At 37.9% G+C, this 20765-nt stretch overlaps 1 protein-coding gene across 2 annotated transcripts in view; it reads right to left on the reverse strand.

Annotated features, from left to right (window-relative positions):
* The window catches only part of LOC149816501 (Alkaline-phosphatase-like family protein), a 169919-nt gene that overhangs the window by 23926 nt on the left and 125228 nt on the right, over positions 1-20765 (reverse strand). For both annotated transcript variants that reach the window (XM_089986596.1, XM_089986595.1), the window contains 3 exons: positions 13487-13706; positions 13320-13410; positions 12114-13184 (listed from right to left, as the gene is read on the reverse strand). In XM_089986596.1, coding sequence (XP_089842722.1) covers positions 12114-13184; positions 13320-13410; positions 13487-13706 — 1382 coding nt within the window. The remainder of the gene's footprint in view (positions 1-12113; positions 13185-13319; positions 13411-13486; positions 13707-20765) is intronic.

Below are 20765 nucleotides of genomic sequence, written 5' to 3' on the forward strand. Positions count from 1 at the left end.
CGAGATTTGCCATATATGACTGTCCATCGGAGTTTTGTACCATCCATCCTCTCTCTTGATGAACCGTTCCGAATGAGCGCGACGGAGGGTTTCTTAACCGCCGTCCCATTCTCATGCTCTGGTCTTTCAACCCAATCGAGCATCTTGTCTGTGAAGGCGCATGATTATTATTTAGGTGAGTTATACGCACCATTGCGCGTTCGAGACAAGCACACAATTCACATCTTACTCACAGCAGTACGCATCGTAACTATTCACATATACAATCATGATAAAAAAAGGGGGCCAATCCTCAGTGAGGGTAGAAACATCACTCTTGTGATCTCTAACACATGCCATTGCATGTTCGAGGCAGACATAGGCCTCTCATCCTACTCATCGTAGTACGCATCGTACCTGTTCAAAAGTACAACCACGATAAGAGGGGTATGGATCTCTCGCAGGAAATCCCAAAGCTTCTACTTTATAGAAACCCGCGGTGAACTCATTCTAGTTCCAACTGATCGTGCTCGGGTCCTTTAGACAATCGCGAGCAATCGGCCTATTAGGCGAAAACAACATAACAGGATTAGCTTAATGTGTCAATACACGCTTAGAGGTTACTATAAACCTCTCGTTCTGCTCTCGTAGCCCAAACATATCGTATGTGACTAAGGGTACAACTACAAGAGGAGGGACATGGATCCTTCGTAAAAGATCCAACAATACCTTCACGAAGGAAGGCACCACAATTATGGTTGAACCAGAAAGCCTAGAAACTAGGTCTCACATCAAAGGTGAGGTAGCGCCGATCTAGCGATGGCGCAAGTACCTCGCCAGGATTCCCGCCCCTACTCGTGCACAGGCTTCTAAACCAGGCTATCTGAGTCAAATCGAATAGGTGAACTAAGGTTGTAACACACCTATCCTGAATGCACCGATTTGGGAGATCTGGCCGCTATCACTTTACAAGTTATACATTCCTGAAAATAGGATCGCACCTAAGACGATGTCTTTTGAGAACTGAAGTGCATAAGTGCGTGCCGTGGCTTGTAAGCCAAGTGAAACGATATACACTATACATTCGAAGTTTGCACTCAGGGAGTGCAAGCTGACAAGAGGCAAACTCATGCACATACTAATACAAAGGTACGACGAGGGACAAGACTCGGTGGGCGAGACCGTACCGCGAGGGTAGAACGCTAAAGCTCCACATGAAGTATGAGATCATACCTCGATCATCGTAACGCACAAGCAGGCAACTACGCAAGCGACTCGTGAGGTAGGAGATCCTACACTGGCTACGCAAGTGTAAAGGACAACTCACGAGGCATAGGGTTGCACCTCGATAGATCGATAAGCGCAAGTAAGAAAAGGAGCATGCGACAAAGATAGGATACATGCACGAACAAGGCATATGCACGAAGCGCAGCAACAAGGTAAAGACGAATACATACAAAAGGTAAGTGCAAGAGTAAGCACGACAGCACAGGAAAGTAAAATACGAAGAGTAAAGCAGAAGCAAAGCCATGGCGCATAAAGCGCAGAGCAACAAGTAAAAACAAGAAGTAAAGTGCAAGAACGTAAAGAAGGACCAGGCATCCTGGAGAACAAGGCAAGCATAAGCAAGTAAATGCCAAGGCGCAAAGCGCGGGGCAGCAGGAAAGTAAAGTGCGAGAAAGTAGGGAGGACAAGGATCGCGAAACCGCGTCCTTTAGTTAAAAGACATGGAATGTAAAGACAGGAATGAAAAGCCTAGGCACATATAGCGCGACGGCGACAGAAAGGAAAGTGCAAGAAAGTAAAGAGGACAAGGATCGCGAAACCGCGTCCTTGAAGGTAAAGACATACGTATATATATTATACGTATACATATATCATCCTCTTTTAGTTATCTTTCTTATTTTAGCATTTATCAGTTCATTGTCCTTTCACGCAAGAATCCCCTACCTTAAGGGGTTGCGGGTCCTCGTACGCATGCAGCGTAGGCAAGCAAGAGCTCGAGCCACAGAGGGCGAGCTGGATCCACCGTTCAACCTGGAGATCTTAGAACGTTAGCATAAGCCGACATAGAAACAAGCAACAAGGCAGCAAGGCCTCCCTGCCTGCAGGAGGCAGATGCAGAAACTCTGCATCCTGCAGACAGGGGTGCCAGAGACAGGGGCCTCAACCCTGCTTGGCAACAGCAGCAGAGACAGGGAGCAGGAGCTCCCTGTCTGCCAGGCACAAAGAATGGCAGGGGAGGGAGCGGAGGCTCCCTGCCACACCTACCACAACAAGGCAGGGGGGGAAGCACCCCCTGTCAGAACACGAGACAGGGGCGCAGCCTCCTGCCGGCAGCAACAAGGCAAGGGGGCAGAGCCCCTTGCCAGAGAACCGCAGAGATGCAGGGGGCAAGCCCCTGCCCGAAAACAAGAAAGCAGGGGGGCTTCGCCCCCTGCTGACACAACGCAGGAGGCAGGGGGGCCTCGCCCCCTGCCGGCACAATGCAAGAGGCAGGGGGGGATAGAACCCCCTGCCGAGGAGCAACAGAAGAGCAGGGGGGCTCCGCCCTCTGCAGGAAAAAAAAACTGAAGGCAGGGGGGCTAACCCCCTGCCGGCAAGCAACACAAAGGCAGGGGGGCCTCCCCCTACCGAGAACCAACAAGGGAGCAGGGGGGCTCGCCCCCTGCCAGAAAACAAATGCAGGGGGGAGCCTCGCTCGCCCCCTGCAGGCAAACAACAAAAAGGGACAGGGGGAGAGGAACCCCCTGTCAACAAAACAAATGGCAGGGGGAAGCGGAGCCCCCTGCCAACCCAAACAAGCGAGAAGAGACGGGGGGTGACAGGGCTCGATCGGTCCCTGCCGACACACCCCGAAAGCCCAAGGTGGTGGCAAGGACTCGGTCCCTGCCGACCCACCAGCAAAGAGGCAGGGGGGGGTAACCCCCTGCCAAAAACAAGCGACAGGGGGCTCAGCCCCCCTGTCGAACCACACCAAACAGGAAGGAGCCACAGGGGGCGGAGCCCCCTGCCTAGCAGCACTGATGACAGGGGCTCAGCCCCCCCTGTCAATCCCACCTGCACAAAGGAAGAAAAGGGGAGGGTTTACCTCCGAAAACGATAGCAACAGGGGAGGAGCTGAGTGGAAGGGGCGTCAGCACGGGCTCCAAGGGGAACTAGGAAGAGGAGGGGAGAAGGTCGCCTGAGCTCAAAAGGCCGTCGTCGGCTGAGGACACCGGCAACGGGGAGGTCGGCATCAAAAAGGGGAAATGCCGATGGCTGGGATCACCGACGATGGGGAGGCAGCGAGGGATGCTAGCGTCGCGGGGAAGGCTGCCGGAACTCCGAGGGGAGGCGAAGAGGGGGTGGCCGTGCTTGCAGGATACCGGCGCTCGGGGGGTCGTCGGCGGCTCCCACGACACAGGGAACGAAAAAGGGGGGGTTCTGCCAGAGCTAAAAGGCCGTCGGTGGCCGGCACAGGGAGCAGAACAAGGGGGATGCTGAGGCTGCCGACTGTCGAAGGTCGCCGGTGCTCGGGGTCCCTGGAGCAGCCGCTAGCCAAGCAGGGAGGTCGGCAGCGATCGTGGACTCACCGGAGCTCGAAGGGGGAGAAACGCCGGTCGTCAGGGAGGCTGAGGGGTGCTCGCGTTGTCGGGAGGCCCGCCGGACTGAGAGAGGAGGCGGCCGGACGGAGCCGCTCGTCGGCGTCTCCGATCACCGGCGACAGCTCGAGGGAGGCGGAGCAGAGGAGAGAGAGAAGGGGTGAGGGTTTTGCGCCTCGCCCGAGACACCTGCGTCTTTTTAAAAGACGCAGGTTCTCGAGAGTTCGAGAACCCGGGTCCGGGTTGAGCTCGGGTCCGGCCCTGACACAGGGGTCAGACCCTGACTCGTGTCCGACACGTGCCGGGCACGTGTCTGACACGAGTCGGACGCGATTTTTTTTTTCAATGGTCTTTACATCAACCCACTCAGATTCGGGCTTACCTTGGAGAGGGTAGGTGGTACAAAACTCTAGGGACATGTGTTATTGCTTCGAGCGGCAATGGCTCGTTGGACCCCAGTTCTCGAAATTAGGAGACCCAGACTACCAAATTGTGTCCTAGGTGGTAGCTCCAAGTTCTTCCACAGAAGTTAGAGATACATCTTGTTTGTGTTGGGCCTTTGAGAGGTTCTCTCGATCACTGGCCGCTCCCTTAAGATTTACAGTTTCAGTTAGAATATTTTGGTTAATAAAACACCAACGAATAATAAACCCCGAATCTTCTTTTTTGTTACAGTTGCCTTGGCCCACGTGTACCCACGAGATAATTAAAGATAAACATTTGAATTAGATCATCTTAGGTATCACATCTGAGTAGGTAGTGTCAGATTTACAATTTTATACATGTACAGTTACTCGTGACATGTGAACATTTAATTTCAGCATGCAATAAAATCTGTCTATGAGATATTTAAATTCTGCTAATGAAGTTACCTGCTAGTTAGCTTCTTATAAATTGTTGACTGTCATAGCGTAGATCTTTACTTTTTCTTTGTATATGTTGAAAATCACACACGGCACCCACATCACATACTTATACATAATTTATCTGCAAGAAAAATTATAGTATTTCATACTTAGACAATTGTAGTCTAATTCCTATAAATTTACCATTTTTAGGTGAAGATTAGCATTTATGCGCGGCTGCGGGATGAGGCTTCGATCGAAGTTTGATTTACTGTTCCTGGGATAGTTTGAGTTCATTTTTATGGCATTAAGACTCTAATGTTATTATTCATTGATAGTGAAATGCAATAAACGTTTTTGCTTGCTCTCCACTGTAATGTTCTGGAATGCTTAACCTCATAGTATTAGTTGTTTCCGCTGTTATGAAAAAAAAAATCCTCAAAATTTGGGTTAAAATTTCGGGGCGTTACAGTTATGGTATCAGAGCCTGGAAATAATAAATCAAAGATCATTATTGTACCACACCCTGCAAGCGCTCTGTGAGTATAATTCTTTATTGATCATGATAATTGCATTGTTTCTCCTGTATAAGTGTAGTTATGTATAATGATAATGGTAAGCATATTAAAGATGCTTGATATTTTTTTTTTACAATGTGTGCCATCAAAATCTGTATTAGATGTATCGCTGATCCTAAGCTAGTTCGAGCACGGCCAATGAATGGCAAGAACAAACGGGTTTCGTGATGGAAAGTGCAAGTTTCTAATAAGCCATTGTGTACTATTGAGTTTATTGTAAGTTGATTATAGTCATTCATGACTATAATGCTCTTTCTCAACTTTGTGATGAACTTGTAATGTTGAAACAAAATAGCATTGCCCTCTTGACATAGAACTTCATCTAAAACAAGTGAAGGAATGAGGCCGAAGTTCAAGCAAGTAAAGTCCTCATTGTTGCATAGAGGAGGCATACCATCCATTCTTGAGACCTTGGAAGAGCTTAGCATAGAGGAGAATAAACCCATGAATTTGTGCATGCAAAGAGTGGAGGTGATTCGATCTTGACCATATCTAGACTGGGATCTAACAACAAAACATCAAGCCCCCACATTTTGGTAGACAAAGCAATGACAATGAAAACAATCATCATTGCAATGAACCAGGGCATATTAAGCCATTGTGCCCAAAATTGAAGAAAAGAAGGTGGTTACGATTGGATCTTCCCAAGAATCCAAAGTAGGGATTGTCAATGACTTTATGACCATTCAAAATATGTCCCTAGCTCAATTAGTGGAAGCTCTCCAACCTCGCCTCAAAAAAATCTCCATCGCTTACTAGGGCTGCAATATCTTCTTTCTTGACTACTTTTGATGTATCTTTTCACATGACCTCAAACTAATCTTTGTTATCCAATTGTCATGTTGACTCAAGTGTGTCTTTTGTCTCTACCACCAATGGAACCTCTCTTGATATCAAAGAATAAAAAAATTTGAAAAACCTTTTAAAAACTTTAAAGGTTTTTGTTCACCTAAAGTTAAATTTATTTCAAAATTAAATTTAAATATTTTATTAGTTTCTCAAATATCTGATTATGGTTGTAATGTCTCATTTTCATCAAATGGTTGTTGGGTACAAGATCGCCAGTAAGGAAAGAAGACTAGGAAAGGATATAGAGAATGAGGCCTTTACTTCATGGACTTTGGATTTACTAAAGGATACCTTTTGTTGTAATATCCAAAATGTAAATATAAATTTATGGCACAAAAGATTAGGACATCCTAGCACATCAAAGCTCTTACAAATTTTAAATTTGAAAAAATTTATAATATTGAGAACTTTTATTACACTAATTGTATCCTTGATAAAATAAAATCATTACCAATTAATTAAAAGAATAATTGTGTCTTATAAACCACTTGAGTTGGCATATTTGAATGTTTGGGCATAGTTGGCAAACTCGGCGAGTCAACTCGAGAATCGCCCAAGTCGACCCGAATCGGACCCCCAACTGGGTCACGATTCAGGACTGCCGATCCACATGCAAAAACAATATTTTTTTCATGCATTTTGTGATTTTAATGCATAATTCCCATAAAGAATACATGTTATAAAGAATTATATGTTTTTAAATCATAAATATTAACAATGATGTATAGTTGAATACTTATATAGCTTAGTCATTGATGTCATGTGCTGAATTTGATGATTGTACAATATGAATTTTGATTTTTTTCATATCTTAACACTAGAAAATGTATAGTCCTAACTCGTTCGAGTTATTGAGTCGACTTGTTGACTCGCGAGTCAAGGGTTGGGTGATCCGACTCCGAGTCATGAGTTTGCCAACTATGGTTTGGGGTCCCGCACCTTTTATATAAAAGGTAGTTATGCATACTATGTTGCTTTTGTGAATGATTATACAATATATACTTTTTTAGGCATAAATTTATGGTTTTCATATCTTTCAAAGCCTTTCATAACATAGTTAAAAACAGATTTAGACATTAATTCCACATCTCGCAAAGGTTTAGGGGGAGAACTTCTATCAAATGAATTTACAAATTACTTGGATTTGCATGGGATAACACACTAAAGGTCTTGTCCTTACACACCACAACAGAATGGTCTTGAAAAAGAAAACATAGACGTCATAGAAATTATAAGAACCCTACTTGTTTCTACCCAAGTTCCTAAATGTTTTTGGGTTCAGGCTACTCTTACCATTGTTTATCTCATAAACAAAATGCTATCTTCGTCTTTGTAAAATATTTCTCTTGAAATACTTTTTCAAATTATTGTTGACTGAGGATTTTGGATGCAAATGTTGTATTGTTTAACAAAAACGATAAACTTTCTCCAAAAGTTAGTCCTTGCATTTTCTTAGGATACGTGGAAAATCAAAAGGTTTATAGGTGCTGTGATCCAAAAAATGATAAATTGTCTTAAGAAATGTTACATTTCTCGAAAAAGAAAGTTTTATACTTAGAAAAGCCTAGGAAAGAATCCAAGTGCTCATTTCTTATTGATCTTTTGTCTAAACCTATTGATGATTGTGGTAATCTTGAATCTTGTGATGAACGTATTAAAGATGTGGATCATTCCAATGTTGTGATTAATGATGATCAAGAATCGGAAACTACCCTCTTACATTACTTGAGACGTGGGAACGAGAGACCTCCTTGTGCACTTGACAAGTAAGGGTGTCAACGGGTTTACCCGGACCAAACCCTATAGGGTCTAGGTATGGTGACAAATAAGAAGACCCGTGTCCGGACCCGAAGGTCCGATTAATACACGGATTCGAGTATGTTTTGTGAAATGTTATACGAGACCTCGGCCAGACCCGAGTTTCGATTAAGACCCACAAATTTTCAATGTAAAAATGATAAAAAAATATTATTTTATCGGGTATGGTCCGGGTTTGGTTCATGTAGTTCTTATTGCATCTGGGTATGGTTTCTCTTATAGCATACCCGATTAGACCCGGGTGTGGACCCGATACAAAACCCGAAAATCTGGTCCAAGTCTGGTTCCACCTGGGTCCAAACCAAACCCAACAAGTTGACACCCCTATTTACAAGTATACTAAAATTAATGAATAACCTACTAGTACTAGGCATTCTTTTAAAATATCTAAATCACTTGAAAATTTTGTGTCGTATGAATCTTTTAAATCCAAGTATAGACTCTATAGAGTCTGCTTTTCTTTAATCCATTCCTACCTAAAACCTACTTCTCACTCTCAAGCAAAAGAATACCTTTAATAAATAGAAGCCATGAGAATTGAACAGTTAAAAAATATATGTATATATAATAAGTAATATCCACCAGGGGTATTTTTGACTTTTCACTCATTGTAATAATTGTTATCCACTAGGGACATTCTTGTCTTTTTCCTTTATTTCTCTTTTTTGTATTTTTGTATTTGTATAGGGGTTCCATGGTCATTGAGACCATAGAGTCATTCGAAGCTCCCAACGGTCATAAATATGACCATTGGGAGCTCCCAATGACTCCTTTTCTTGAGAGCTCCCACTTCTTGGATGTAGCCTATAAATATGGGACTTCACAAGTCCCCATTTGTTAATGCTTCCTTAAGCATGCTACATGCAATAAAAGATATATTTTTTATGTTCATTGTTGATTTTCTTGACTCTTTGAAGTCTTGTGTGCACTTTGTGCTTGTGCAGTGCCTTAGTGCTTTGTGTATTATCCCATATTGGGCTTGTAATAGTGCATGTGCACTTTGTTTTGTATTTATACATATTTCATTACATGAACTAGAAGCCTTAGAGAAAGCTAAAACTTAAAAAAATCAAGACTTGCCTTGTAGAAAATAACATATTGAATATAGGTGAGTATATAGAGAAAAAACAAGTGATGGAATTCTTGAAAGCTACAAAACTAAGCTAGCGGCCAAGGATACTCACAGGAATGTGAGATAGATTATGAAGAAACCTTTGCCTCAATAGCTCGCATGACTACTGTTAGAACCCTAATAGCCATAACTTTGATTAGGAACTGATCTATTTACCAAATGAATGCTAAAAATGTGTTTTTCAATAAAAATTTAAATGAAGTGTACATGGAGGCACCACTTGGTTTAGATATTCTTGAGGGTAAGGTTCTTCACCTATGTAAGGCATTGTATGGCTTAAAACAGACTCCAAAGGACTAGTAAGACAAGTCCGGTGGACTAATGCTTAAACTTAGCTTTAAGTTGTGTTTTCCTGATACAATTTATTTGTTAAGAACTTTGATACAAGAAATGCTATTTTGCTTATTTATGTGGATGATATGATAATCGTAGGAGGTGATAAGAAGGGAGTAGATAACAATAAAATTGTTCTTAAAAATAATTTTAAAATATCTAATCTTGGTTTTTTAAGATATTTTCTTGGAATTGAAGTCACTTATTCCCCTAATAGTTATTTATTATTTCAAAATTCAAGCCAAGTTCGCAACCAAGATTGTTGCTAGGTTTGAGCCATCTGATGAAAAGAGAGTCGATATTCTGAAAGTTATTAATGGAAAAATTAAGATTGATGGTTGTAGATACCCCAATTTTGACCAAGTTGTCTTTTGTCAAAAGTCTTATTTCAAAAGCCAGTTGTCCAAAGCCTTTTATTAAGCACTTTCGACTTCCACTGCATTTTTGGCCTTCAAAACAACATATTCAAGGTTTTTGTCAAAAAGAGAGTTAAAACTAGGTAGTCTTAGATTTCCAACATGTCAAAAATCAAGTTGTTTCAATATCAGAACACAAAGTTATATCCAAAACAAGACAATTTGCTTGGTTAGAAAACCTATTTTCAAGTAAGACTCTCTTTGAATGCGATTTTGACTATCAAAACAATCAAATTTGGTTTTGCAAATAAAGGATGAATTAAAGTAGAGGGTGCTAGCTTTACAACACATTAAAAATCATCTCGATCTGACATTTGAATAGGGAGATATGACAAAAAAAAGTTAACCTGTCAGTAGTATTTAGGCTATCTTCAGACAACAAGTTAGTATTACGCTTTTAAAATCTATTTCAAAATCTTAAAAAAAATCAAGGATCCATAATGTTGAAACACCGCTAGAGGACAAAATCTTAAAAAAAATCAAGGATCCATAATGCTGAAACACCACTAGAGGATCTAACGCCATATCACCAGATGATTGAAACTCACATATTTGTCAATTACTCGGCCTGATATTTCAAGTAATTCACACGATGAGTCAATTACCACATTCTCTTAGCACAGTACACGAGTATCTTAATGAGGATTATTAGATATATTAAGAATTTTGTTTCTAAAGGCATATCTTTTATCTTCCTTCTCACCATTGGATCAAATTGCTTATAGTAATCTTGATTCCTTGGGGGGGGGGGGATTCTAACAATTGTCACTCAACCACTGGATTTTGTGTATTTTTAGGTGACTCATTGATTTCATGAAAATGCAAGAAACAACAAAAAATGTCACGCTCATCAACCAAAACTGAATATGAAGCCATGCCAACTATAACTTCGGAGATAGTGTGGTTGAGACGGTTGCTTAAAGATATGGGGGTTTATTTATTGGCACCTTCAAAAAAAAATTTGTGACAAGAGTGCTATGAGAGTACTTGAAGATTTTTTGCCTTATGTAGCATTAGAGTATCAATTGGCAAGCTTCTTTACCAAGGCACTTCTCTCTTCGCATTTTCATTTTCTACTTTAGCAAACTTTTGGTTGTTACACCATAAGTTTGAGGAGGAGTGTTATGTGTGTCTTGCACACATGTATGTATACATATTGTATATATATAGTTTTAGTTTTTAGATTGTATATTGGATTTTCTTATAAATTAGTTTTTTTTTTTTTGCATTTTTATTTTCTATTGGTTCTAATTATTCTGCCCACTAAGACATTTTGGTCAATAGGACCAACTAGCTGTTAGGAGCTCCTAACGGCTAGTTGGAGCCACCCTCTTTGTATATATATGGGACTTGGGTCCCTCTTATAGGTATGCATTTTTGTGCATTTCAATTTTAATAAATATATATATATATATATATATATATATTTATATATATATATATATATATATATTTATATTTATTTATCTTGTGTGTGAGTGTATTTGTGAGTGCCCTTCAGTGGCTTGTGCTATTTCCCTTAGTGGCTTTGTCATCTTTACGCTCTTGTAGATTATTTCATTACACAATGATTTTTACATTCTTGTGGATTATTTCATTACACAACCAACCTGACCTATGGCTATGAACATAGGCAGCCAAAGAGAAAACTGCCCCCATGATCACTAAGGATCAATTATTGAGCTTTTCCAAATGTTTTCTCTTAGTACCAGCAGCTGCAATAAAAAAACCATAGAAGCACCACCTTGGGAACTGCACTTGCAGTGTGCAGCACTCAGAGCCACACTTTTTATTATGTTTCCCACATGCTATCCATCATCTTCCCTTCATATTCTCCAGGACAGAATGTTGCATGAAGAACATGTTCTCCATGTTCAGGAAGCACATACTTCAAGCTCTTTTTTGTTAGCATGCCAGTTTGTATCCTGCTTTCCACTTCACATGGACCACATATATACCAAGATTGTAAAATGTATTTTATACTTGTAACCAAACAGGAAAAGTTACAAAAAGTAGGTATCTTTTTCTGGTTGACTAGGCAACACACATGGCCATTTGATTTGGTGATACATTATAGAGCATTAATACCTCCTCTCAATTTTGTATGGATTAGATTTTTTGTTCTGCACAAATCCTCTTCAAGTTCAAACAATGTTCATCCAAAAAGATTTTAAAAGATACTACTGCACAGTTCCTTGCGTCATTTCTAACTTTTTAAAACTTGGACAAGATAAAAGTAAAACATCGAAACAGGGAAATGATCATGATGGTTCATAATTTTTTGCGCTGTAGGTTCTTATTTCAAAGGGATTCGGCAAAATAATGATCTAGTAGTTGCATAACTTAAAACTGAAAAGCACTAGGAATAACTGTCATCACATGAATGTGTTTCTTCCAGCATAACATTAGTGATAGGGAACGCGAAATGAAACTCTTGCCAAATATCATTATCCAAAAGGAAATCTGCTCCAGCATCTTTGAGGTCAAACATCCATAACATCTTCTGTGCCACCAAGAAGGAAAAATGAAAAGAGAAAAAATGTCTGAGATTTATGAAAAATAACAGATGTTTTACATACCTCAACCCATCTTTTATGATGTATTCCAGCAGTTGAAAAGTATTTTATGCTTGCCAACAATTGCAATAGCAACAACAATATGGGTCCTGAATTTTCTGATTGCTGAATTAATAGCTGTAGAAGGCACCAATAGATTACATATGTGCATCCAATAGAGTACAAACAATCTTTGGCTGCAGCATGATGAAACTGAGCAGGCAAATCTAACGAAGCAATAGAGGGTGGATGAGAAGCAGCATCCCAGCAAGTCCTTTGGTTGGGAATTGGTATGGTCCATGGTGACACCAATGCTGTTATTAGCATAGCTGAAGTGATGATTGCATAAATGACCTGTGCAATTAATGTTCCCCAGTGGTTGGAAACTATTGATGTTTGCTTCTCGTAAGATACCTTACAGAATAAAACTAATAATCCAGATATATAAATTAGCGTTCGAACTAAAACAAAAAATGGCGCTCTCAATTTAACTCCAGAACAACAAAATGAGCCCAAAATGCCTACAAACAGCACAGATACAATCTGGATAGGTCGAACTGCAAATGCACCAGCTTGCTCAAGCCACTTTGAAATATCTGGAAGACTGGTCCAGTTTACACCACCTTGGTGCCAACCCCTCAGAACCCTTGCACAAATTAGTACCATCATGATAAAAAATATCTGAGAATAGTTATTCAGATGGTTCCATGGCAGCGATTGATGGTTGAAGGGCCAGGAGATATTGCTCTCACTGGTGAAATTGGAGCATGGATTTTCAATAACTGGAAGAGTTCGGTCGGGAAAATCTTGGATTGCTCTATGAAGAAACAGAATATACAAAGTTGAAGTAAGAAAATGCCAAGTATACTGCTCTTCCTCAACCATAGAGCTTGCTCCAAGAGAGAAAATGTGTATTAGGATTCCGATAGAAGTAAAGCTCTCAACCAACCTCCCCTTGGAATAGTCACTTTCGTTAGAACAATAGTTAAACATTTGCATGGACGGCTCCTTGCACAATTTGATCAAAAGGCTAAGCAGAATTGAAGATGATATGAGCATTACAAGAATTCCACAACCAAGAGTATTTAGAGGCTTCTGCACAATGAAGAATTTGATTTTCAGTAGATATTACCTGTAATAAAAACATCTGTTTTGTTTATAAAAAAAGATATCATAGACAATTTACTCAGGATTCTTGCATTTCACAAACAGATAGGATTTTGAGCTCACATCTGTTGTTTTCCTTGACAACCATTCAGAAGTTGTTTCTAGGAATTCAAAATATGCCTCTGCAACAAGCTTGATGCCAGAACTGTCTGCACTGCAAGACGAAAAAAGATTGTGGTCAAACACCTTTCCAAGTTATCAGCGAATGTTTTATCTAGTAGACAACATACCCTGATGCATTCAGACATTTCCAGGACTGATGTAAAACAGTAGCTTTTCTGAAGAGGCAACATATCTTTGCCTCTAAACTATCACCACAGTCACCAATTTTACCTTGTTCCCTAGCTTCAGAACAAAAAGTACTGCCACATAGCAATCTTGGAAAGTGTGCCTGCACTAATCTCAGTAACTGCCAAGAGTTTAATTCCAATGCTCGTAGCCGCTGTTCATCTGTTATCCAAAAGCAAGACTTATAGGGACTAATCTTTAAACCAAACAAGTATTACCTTGGTGAAACTATAGCAGTATGCAACAAGCTTAAAAATGTAGTAAAATAATTAAAAGAATTAGTATTGGTGATTACATCCTTGGAATATTGTGAAGGTGATGGATAAAATTAAAAAAGGGGTTCAAACTAAATTCATTAAGCTTGGAACATAAATATAAATTTCAAGAAAATAAATGTCCCAGCATAGAGAGATTATCCTGCTGATGCTCTCTCACATAGAAAGGATGGACATGCGTGGCACATCACATAGTTTTTTGTAGAAATAGCACACAAGGAGACAAACACAACCATGACCACAACACATACACACACATAAACGTCCACATGATTGTGTGCATACCAAAATTTACAATCTAACATAATATAGCATGTCTTGAAAGTGTGAATTTATTGACAACAATTATAAGGCATGAAGTATCATGGAATAGCCTGTTGTTTACTTGTCATGTTGATGCAAGACATGCTAAGAAAATCATGTGAACTCAATTTACAAGAAGATAGTGCCTTTGATTTGGAAATTAAGGGAAAGATTAGGTGACAAAACAGAAAGAGCATAATCCAATCATATTAGGCAGATATTAAACCTCTCTCCTCCAAAAAAGAGAATGGAGAACAGTGCCGTATGAGATCTTAGTACACACAAGGAGATAGAAGAGATTTAATGGTACCAGTATTTTTAGTCTTGTCTTATTTCGAGGAACATTACATGTTAAATGTATGCCACTATTCCAAACCACCACGTTTTTCACTTTTTGCATCTGCTGTGTATACCTCTTTGGCACTCTCCTGTTAGAAAGTGAGTTGGAATACATTGGGTTCAATAATGAACCCATACATATGCACGTGAAGTACAAATATACCCATTAAAGGGAAACAACACAAGCACATAATGTGCTAACCCATAAAAAGGGAAAAATATGGCATAAAGTCATAAGTTGCATATCATTGAAGAAACAATGGACAAGGGATAAAAACCCCATTACAAATGGAGCATAAGCTCCCTCAAGAAGTGAGAAAATACAAAGGGGAGAGCCCCTATTTATAAGCAAGAAAAGGAGCCACAAAGGGGGCTCCCAAGAGAGTCGTTGGGAGCCCCCAACGGTCACATATGTGACCGTTGGAGGCTCCCCAACGACTCTTTGGGGAGCCTCCCTATGTGGCACAAAAGCCGAAAATTAAAAAGGGAAAAAAAAAGAAAAATAAAAAATAAAAATGGAAAATTACAAGCAATATTCCAAAGTGGAATATGCGCAAAATAGGAATTTACATAAATACCCTTTTGGGTGAATAAAGAATATATATTTATATTCATATATATATATAGATATACATATACATATATATACATATGTATATGTATCTATATATATATATATATGAATATAAATATATACCAGATTACAAATGACGATAATACACATATTTTAACATCCCCCCTCAAACTTTGCGGGGAAAAAACCCGAAAGTTTGGAAAATCAAAGGGAAGTCTTGAGACGAAGTCCAATTCTTCAAAAGTCTTTAAGAAAAAACTCCATCTTCATGACAGTTTGAGCTAGGTCTTCAAGTCCAGTTCCCCATCGATCGAATCCATGATGCATCTAATGTTCCACATCTTTAGCGATCCTGTAAAGAATCAACAAAGAAACAAGTAAAACATATCTTTGCACTTTTACTCAAATGGACCATTTCTAACTAGCATAATTATGGATGACCTATGTTAGAAATTATGCAAATTATGCAGAAATGACACTTAAAGTTTCAAAATCATACATCATGTTAAAACAAACTGAGCGGAAGCAAATTATGCAAAAATAAATTGCAAGAATGCATAATGCATTCATAAGGTCCAACATTGGACAAATATAACCCCATAATGGGGAATAACAAAATGATCCACAAAGGGATACCACAAGAAGCCTACGAAGAGGCATAAAATACCTATGCTTTATTGAATGAGAGCCCAAAAAAGGCCATAAAGAGCATATGCATATACTTATCATTAAATGAATTAATACTCAAAGAACTCATTAATGATCATGCTTCAAACATGTAATGAAGTCCCAAACAAGAGAAACGAAGTTTCCAAGCATACTTTAGGCAAAATAAACCCAAGAGTTCACAAGGTTTTAAAATTGATTATGAAAGTCACACTTAATTGACAAAAAACACATTCTACATATAAGGGTGGCAAAAACCATAAGCACTTAATATATCGATTAAATGTTAAGAAATCAACTTGATATGCATATCAAAAATATGATTCATTTGAAAAACACAAGTCATGAATGAAATTTTGCAAAATTCAACAATAGTTCATCCATTACAAACAACTACCTCATTAGTCCTCCAAGACTCATAAATCAAGTGTATAAGCTACTAGATCAAGAATATAAAAGCCATTAAAGGGCAAAGACACATACAAAGATGTGTAAAAGAACCTCTTGTCTACATATAATAATACTTGAAATAAGTGCATCTACGACAAGAACAAGAGAATACATGCCAACATGGACTAAAAAGTATCTCTTGTCTACGTAAAAAATACACTTAAAACCAAGTATGTTCAGCTACTAGAACAAGAGTAATAAGCCAACCATGGGCTAAAACACAATGCATATCTTGTCTACATAAGATGGCACTTGAAATGAGTGAAATAAGTCAACCATGGACATACATCTAAGCGACTAGAACAAGAACACAAACGCCAACATAGGCTAAAAATCACACACCATGGTGTGAATCAACGTGCCTTGTCTACATATAAAAACACTCAAGTCAAATGTGTTCAGCTACTAGACCAAGAGAGCAAAAAGCCAACAAAGAGCTAAAAACACACGAAGGTGTAATAAAATTCTTGTCTACATATGATGACACTTAGATAATGGGCATAAAAGGAAAAGACTTTTGAGGCAATAAACTTGTAATGAAAATAAACCTCGAATAAAACAATACTCCTTTTAAAATGAATTCTCATAACAATAACATGCATGTAAAAAAATATCTTCAACAAGATACTATAATCGATAAAGTAAAATTCTTGAAAATAAATGTGTGAACATACGCACACCAAGAACATATGAAACACTTGTGCAAAAAGGCACAAAATCACAAATGTGCAAATGCACTCATAATTTTCATAAACAATGGAAGGTTGGGCAATAATCCCTAAAACCTTGATTTCAATATACCTTAAAACATTTTAAGGTTTCAAACATCATATATCCATCACATTTATATATAAATAAGAGCATCCATAAGATCAATGACCAACATCAAACTAGTGACACACTCATATACCAAATCATTCTAGAGTCCCAAGGTGCCCATAACTCACCTCAACCCCCATCTATAATATGGTAAGTGGACAATCTAAAAAGACATAACAATGAGTGTCACACTCATAATTAAAGATCATATACCAAATCATTCTAGAGTCCCAAGGTGCCCATAACTCACCTCAACCACCATCTATAATATGGCAATTTGGACAATCTAAAATGATATAACACGAGGTGCCCATAACTCACCTCAACAAACATCTCTAATAAAACAATAATAAGGCCAAAACAATGATGCATTAAATAACATGTGATGGACAAATATAAATGCCACAAAAAGGCAACAAACACTTTAGGAATCATTTTTCAAAGAAAAGAGGACCGATTAAAAAAGGTCCAATAATCAATAATGTGCTTTATAACAACAATTTTGCATAAACACAAATTATGCTTAATCTTCAAACAAGTCATTTATACCAAAAACTTATTAAGCAATAAACACAACAACATAAAGAATTCATCAAGACAATCAAGCTTTTAATCAAAGAAATCATAAGAACCGTAATGGTTCACAAAGAAGGCTTTAACACAATACTCAAGGAAAGAATATTTAAAACACTTGAAAATTTATAGATTTAGGGATTAAGTCCCATACAACAATTTTAAAAAATCCTTTGATTGTGATGAGATATGCGGAAACATACAAAGTGCTAAAAGCACTTACAATGATTTAAAAAGGACTCAATATCTAAATTCATTATATTTTTCACAAAAAGAAATGTGCATAAAGGCTCCATAATGCAAAAATGTCTACGAAGAGACAATACACATGTAAGCACAAAAGGCTTTATAAAAGATGTGCACGAAGGCACTCATACAATACTTGAACAAATACACACCAAGGTGTAAACAAACATGCACTAAGGCATGTATTTCATAAAAAAAGAGGGAATGCATACAAGCGCAAATATTTGAGAAACAAATGTGCACAAAATACAAAAATACACAAAAGTGAGCAAGTATGCACTTTATAAAAAGAGCAATGCTTGAAATTCTCAAACTTTAATAATTGCAATTGAGGACAAAGAAAACCATATTATGGCCAATGTAGGCATTTTTAAAAGATATTATTAAGAGGTTTCGAAACCTTATGAAAAATACAAACCAACAAGTTTATAAAGATGAAAAATGAAATCATTATACCAAAAGGATGCAATAGATGAACTATGCACTCTATGTAGTGTGAGAAATTCCTTTTTTAAAAAATCTTTCCTAATGGTTTATCATAAACAATTTTTCAAAAAAGAAACATTGAAAAACTTTTAGGAGTTCTTATAAGTTATCATTAACAAGAACTACTTTAGGATTCAACAAAGATTTTAGATGTGAGAGATTTTCATATAAGGATTATATCAAATTTTTCAAAAAATGCACTAAAATTCATAATAAAAAAGAGGAACTCAAATCAAATTAGGGTTCATATGAGAATTAAGAAATTTTAAGCAAAGATCATTACTTTAGCAAGAAATCATATATATAATTTTAAAAATTAACTTATAGGTCAATCATGAGATACTTATGTAAGAATTATAAATCTCACATAATTGAAGGTAATTTTAAAAACCATAAATTGCTATTATATGCGATGAGTAGTTAGATAGACGCAAATTATATATTTGAACAACAAACGAGTTCACCAAATTTGAGGGAGATATTTTTAAAATATACGAGCATACGAAATGTGAAAAGACATAATTCAACTATCATAACCATTAAACGAACAAACTATATGCAAGAAACATATTTTCAAATGCATAATACTTTAAGAAAAGGGATACATACCGAATAACTTCAAAACAAAAAGGAAAAGCAATGAATACTTCACCATTTCTTGAGCGACACGCTTTCCGTTGCACCCAAGGACAACCCCATCGTGACTTTGCTCTGATACCATGTTAGAAAGTGAGTTGGAATACATTGGGTTCAATAATGAACCCATACATATGCACGTGAAGTACAAATATACCCATTAAAGGGAAACAACACAAGCACATAATGTGCTAACCCATAAAAAGGGAAAAATATGGCATAAAGTCATAAGTTGCATATCATTGAAGAAACAATGGACAAGGGATAAAAACCCCATTAAAATGGAGCATAAGCTCCCTCAAGAAGTGAGAAAATACAAAGGGGAGAGCCCCTATTTATAAGCAAGAAAAGGAGCCACAAAGGGGGCTCCCAAGAGAGTCGTTGGGAGCCCCCAACGGGCCCCCAACGGTCACATATGTGACCGTTGGAGGCTCCCCAACGACTCTTTGGGGAGCCTCCCTATGTGGCACAAAAGCCGAAAATTAAAAAGGGAAAAAAGAAGAAAAATAAAAAATAAAAATGGAAAATTACAAGCAATATTCCAAAGTGGAATATGCGCAAAACAGGAATTTACATAAATACCCTTTTGGGTGAATAAAGAATATATATTTATATTCATATATATATAGATATACATATACATATATATACATATGTATATGTATCTATATATATATATGAATATAAATATATACGAGATTACAAATGACGATAATACACATATTTTAACATCTCCAGTGCCATAGAAATGGCCTTTGGCCTAAGCATCCCCGTGTACTTCGGCAACGGGACCCCCCTCCTCCCCTCTCTCTCTCTATGTATGTACTTTGCTTTCGCTTGCTATAAAGAAAGTTTATGTATCCTTGCCTCTTTGCTCTCTATGTTTTTGTGGCATGTGCATACGTGTACTTTTGCTTCTGCTCCTGTGCATGTGTTGAGAGCTTGTATGTGCACTTAAAAGACCTGCTTTTAGTGTTTGTGATTGACCAAAGTGTCGTCATGGACACCTTCTCTTATAAGCCCATGACAAGTTGGTATCAGAGACTTGTCGACGTTGGAGTGACAATGTCGCCCAATGTTATAAAAAACGTGTCTTGAGGTGAAAAAGGCACGCCTCGCCTTGAGGTGCGGCCCTCTGTGCCTCAAGGCTTAAGCCTGATGTGTGAGGCGAAAAAAAAATTAAGATTTCTAAGACATAATCAACAAGATTTTTGTAGGTTAATCTCATATATTTTCCAGTTATGTAATCAGTTTTTATATGTTATTTAAAGTAACATATAAAAGTAACTTACTTTTATATGTTAATCTCATATATTTTAACTTTTGTAGGTTAATCTCATATATTTTCCAGTTATTTCAGTTATGTAATCAGTTTCTTAGTATATTTTAACTTTTGTTGGTTAATCTCATATATTTTCCAGTTATGTAATCAGTTTTTACATGTTACTTAAAGTAACAGATAAAAGTAACTTTTATATGTTAATCTCATATTTTTTAGAATAATCTCATACATTTTAACTTTTGTAGGTTGATCTCATATATTTTCCAGCTATTTCAGTTATCTAATCAGTTTCTTAGTATATTTTAACTTTTGTTGGTTAATCTCATATATTTTCCACTTATGTAATCAGTTTTTAGTTACTTTTATATGTTAATCTCATATTTTTTAGTACTTATTTGAGATTTTCTATTTTTTATTGGTTGTTATTTCATCAATAAAGCATTTCTTTATTTATTTGTATTTTTAGATATTTTTTTTATAATTCTTTTAAAGTTTTCAAAAAAAAATTGAGACTTATGATTTACACCTTGCCTCGGTTTTTGGTGGAGCGCCTCGCTACGCCTCAACGCTTT

This window comes from Nuphar pumila, chromosome 14 (genome assembly GCF_984573655.1).
Source record: "Nuphar pumila chromosome 14, dmNupPumi1.hap1.1, whole genome shotgun sequence".
Lineage (NCBI taxonomy): Eukaryota > Viridiplantae > Streptophyta > Magnoliopsida > Nymphaeales > Nymphaeaceae > Nuphar > Nuphar pumila.